At 42.9% G+C, this 2048-nt stretch overlaps 1 protein-coding gene across 1 annotated transcript; it reads left to right on the top strand.

Moving 5' to 3' along the window:
• Window positions 1–29: 29 nt before the first annotated feature.
• Window positions 30–1168, top strand: LOC112141598 (glycogen phosphorylase, muscle form-like; the record flags this gene model as incomplete). The annotated part of the gene is given in 1 exon segment (XM_036211278.1): window positions 30–1168. A coding segment is annotated over 1 exon segment (152 nt), but the record flags the coding sequence as incomplete, so codon positions are not given.
• Window positions 1169–2048: the final 880 nt, after the last annotated feature.

The raw sequence follows: 2048 nt of genomic DNA, 5'->3' as shown, positions 1-2048 counted from the left end.
GAAGTTTTACTAACGGTTTTTCTGTGGTCAGGACACCAAAGCCTGGACCAAGAAGGTGATCCATAACATCGCTGGCTGTGGTAAATTCTCCAGTGATCGCACCATCTCCCAGTATGCCAGAGAGATCTGGGGCATGGAGCCCAGTCTGGAGAAGATCGCTGCCCCGGACGATCCTCGCTAAGCTGCTGGAGCTCAGTGTGTGGAGCGCCGAGCCCTGTAGCCCCTCCCCTTTTACACTGTGGAGTTCTTCCTGCTTCGGTAGCTTTCCTCCTTGTTGTGCCGCTCTGCCTTCCACTTCATCCTGCTTTACCAGATCTTTGCTGACAAAGATTTACGTAGAATTCCTTGGAATGTTTTCTGTGCACCAGATATGCAAACTCTCACTGCTGTATGAGACTTCACATCTCCAGGTCCTCGTGTCAGGAGATTTGAACTGCACAAACATAGACATTTAAAATGTTAGTTTTTGTGGAGGTTTAAATTTCTTTGATCTAATCATGCCGTTGTTTGATTTTAGTTAGGACAGCCATGCTTCACAGATCTGTTAACATTCTACTTTGATGTTTTAGACACAGAAACTTTGTATCCTCCATTTCTGACATTCCTCCTCTACAAAAGGCAGCAGAAATCCAAACCGACGTGTCTTCCTGCTGGAGGCGGTCAGATGCTCACATGTGTTGCAGTGAAAGGAAGACATTTCTCCATCTTTGCAACTCCTTCATTCCCAGTTAACGTTTCAATAACCAGATCCTCTCGACTGTTGTGTCTGTACTTGTTTAAAGGTGTTACAGGAATGTATTTGTGTCCATTAAGATTATTATTGGTTATAGTGGAGTGCTGGAATGCTCATGTAAGCCTAGCTGTGGTGTCTGTAGCATGTTTGTGTGTCTTCTTCATTGTTCATGTTTGTTGTCTAATTCTCAAAAGTGACCTAGAAGGAAATGTTTATCTGCCTACAAACTAAATGATCTAACTTTGGAAACGGTAATTTAGCTGCTGTACTAGTCAGCCCTGATCCTGTAACACTGTAACAGTGATGATGCTCTGTAGCATCATCCTGTAGTTCTTCTGCTCCAACCAGAAAGCCACCAGCAGCAGCTGCACCTGTTGCTGTCAGTGTCAGTGCTTTGATTTTGGACAATAAAGATCCAGAAAACACATACATCCACTCACAGAGTCACTGAGGTTATCTGGACTGATCTCATGGATAACAGAGACCAGGGATAGGCAACTCCAGACCTCGAGGGCCGTGATCCTGCATGCTTTCCAACATACCATGCTCTGGCATGTTCTAATTGGCTGGACACACCTGAACCAGGTAATCAGTCATGAGTAGGGCTGGAAATCATGCAGACACTGCAGCTCTCGTGAACTGAAGTTGCCCATCCCTGACACAGACTGTGGTCACACGAGCACAGAACACTACACTGTAAGGATAGAACAGAAGACCAGTCATGATGTGACAGATGAAAGGAATGGTCCACATATGAAGGGAAACGAGAGGATTCATGAAGATAATGAAGATAAACACATTTACCACTCGGAATATTAGTCAGACGACATAAAGAGCAGTTTGACATCCAAAAATAGAGTGATAATTGTTGAGTCTGTAGGCAGGACAGATCTGACCTTATAAATACCAGCTGAAAAATGTATACACTTACACTTATAAACAATTTTACAGTACATCAAATGATTATCTGGGAGTAGCAGTGGAAATCTTTTTTCCAGTTACAGATCTAGATGTCTCTGTTCTCACCTCCTTTTCTCCTGTGAACGATGTAAATCATTTAAAAGTAACACCTTTGACACTAAAGTGTTTATTTAAAATCCCTCTATGACCATTTTTAACTTTAAAAAGCATTCTCTGTAGTGTTTTAATTATAATTAGTGACCCTCTGTTTCTAAAATCTCCTCTTAGGGGGCGTGGCTTTTGGAGCTGCGCCCTGATCCCCTCTGTCTGATTATGATAGCTCTGTGTCTCTCTAGCATAAATCTTCATAAAAACCTCCATCAATCTGGGTAATGTCCAGCCGTATGGTTCTGAT

This window comes from Oryzias melastigma, unplaced genomic scaffold, assembly GCF_002922805.2.
Source record: "Oryzias melastigma strain HK-1 unplaced genomic scaffold, ASM292280v2 sc01929, whole genome shotgun sequence".
Lineage (NCBI taxonomy): Eukaryota > Metazoa > Chordata > Actinopteri > Beloniformes > Adrianichthyidae > Oryzias > Oryzias melastigma.
Note: the sequence above shows the minus strand (reverse complement) of the source record. Positions and strands in the feature narration are given on the sequence as shown.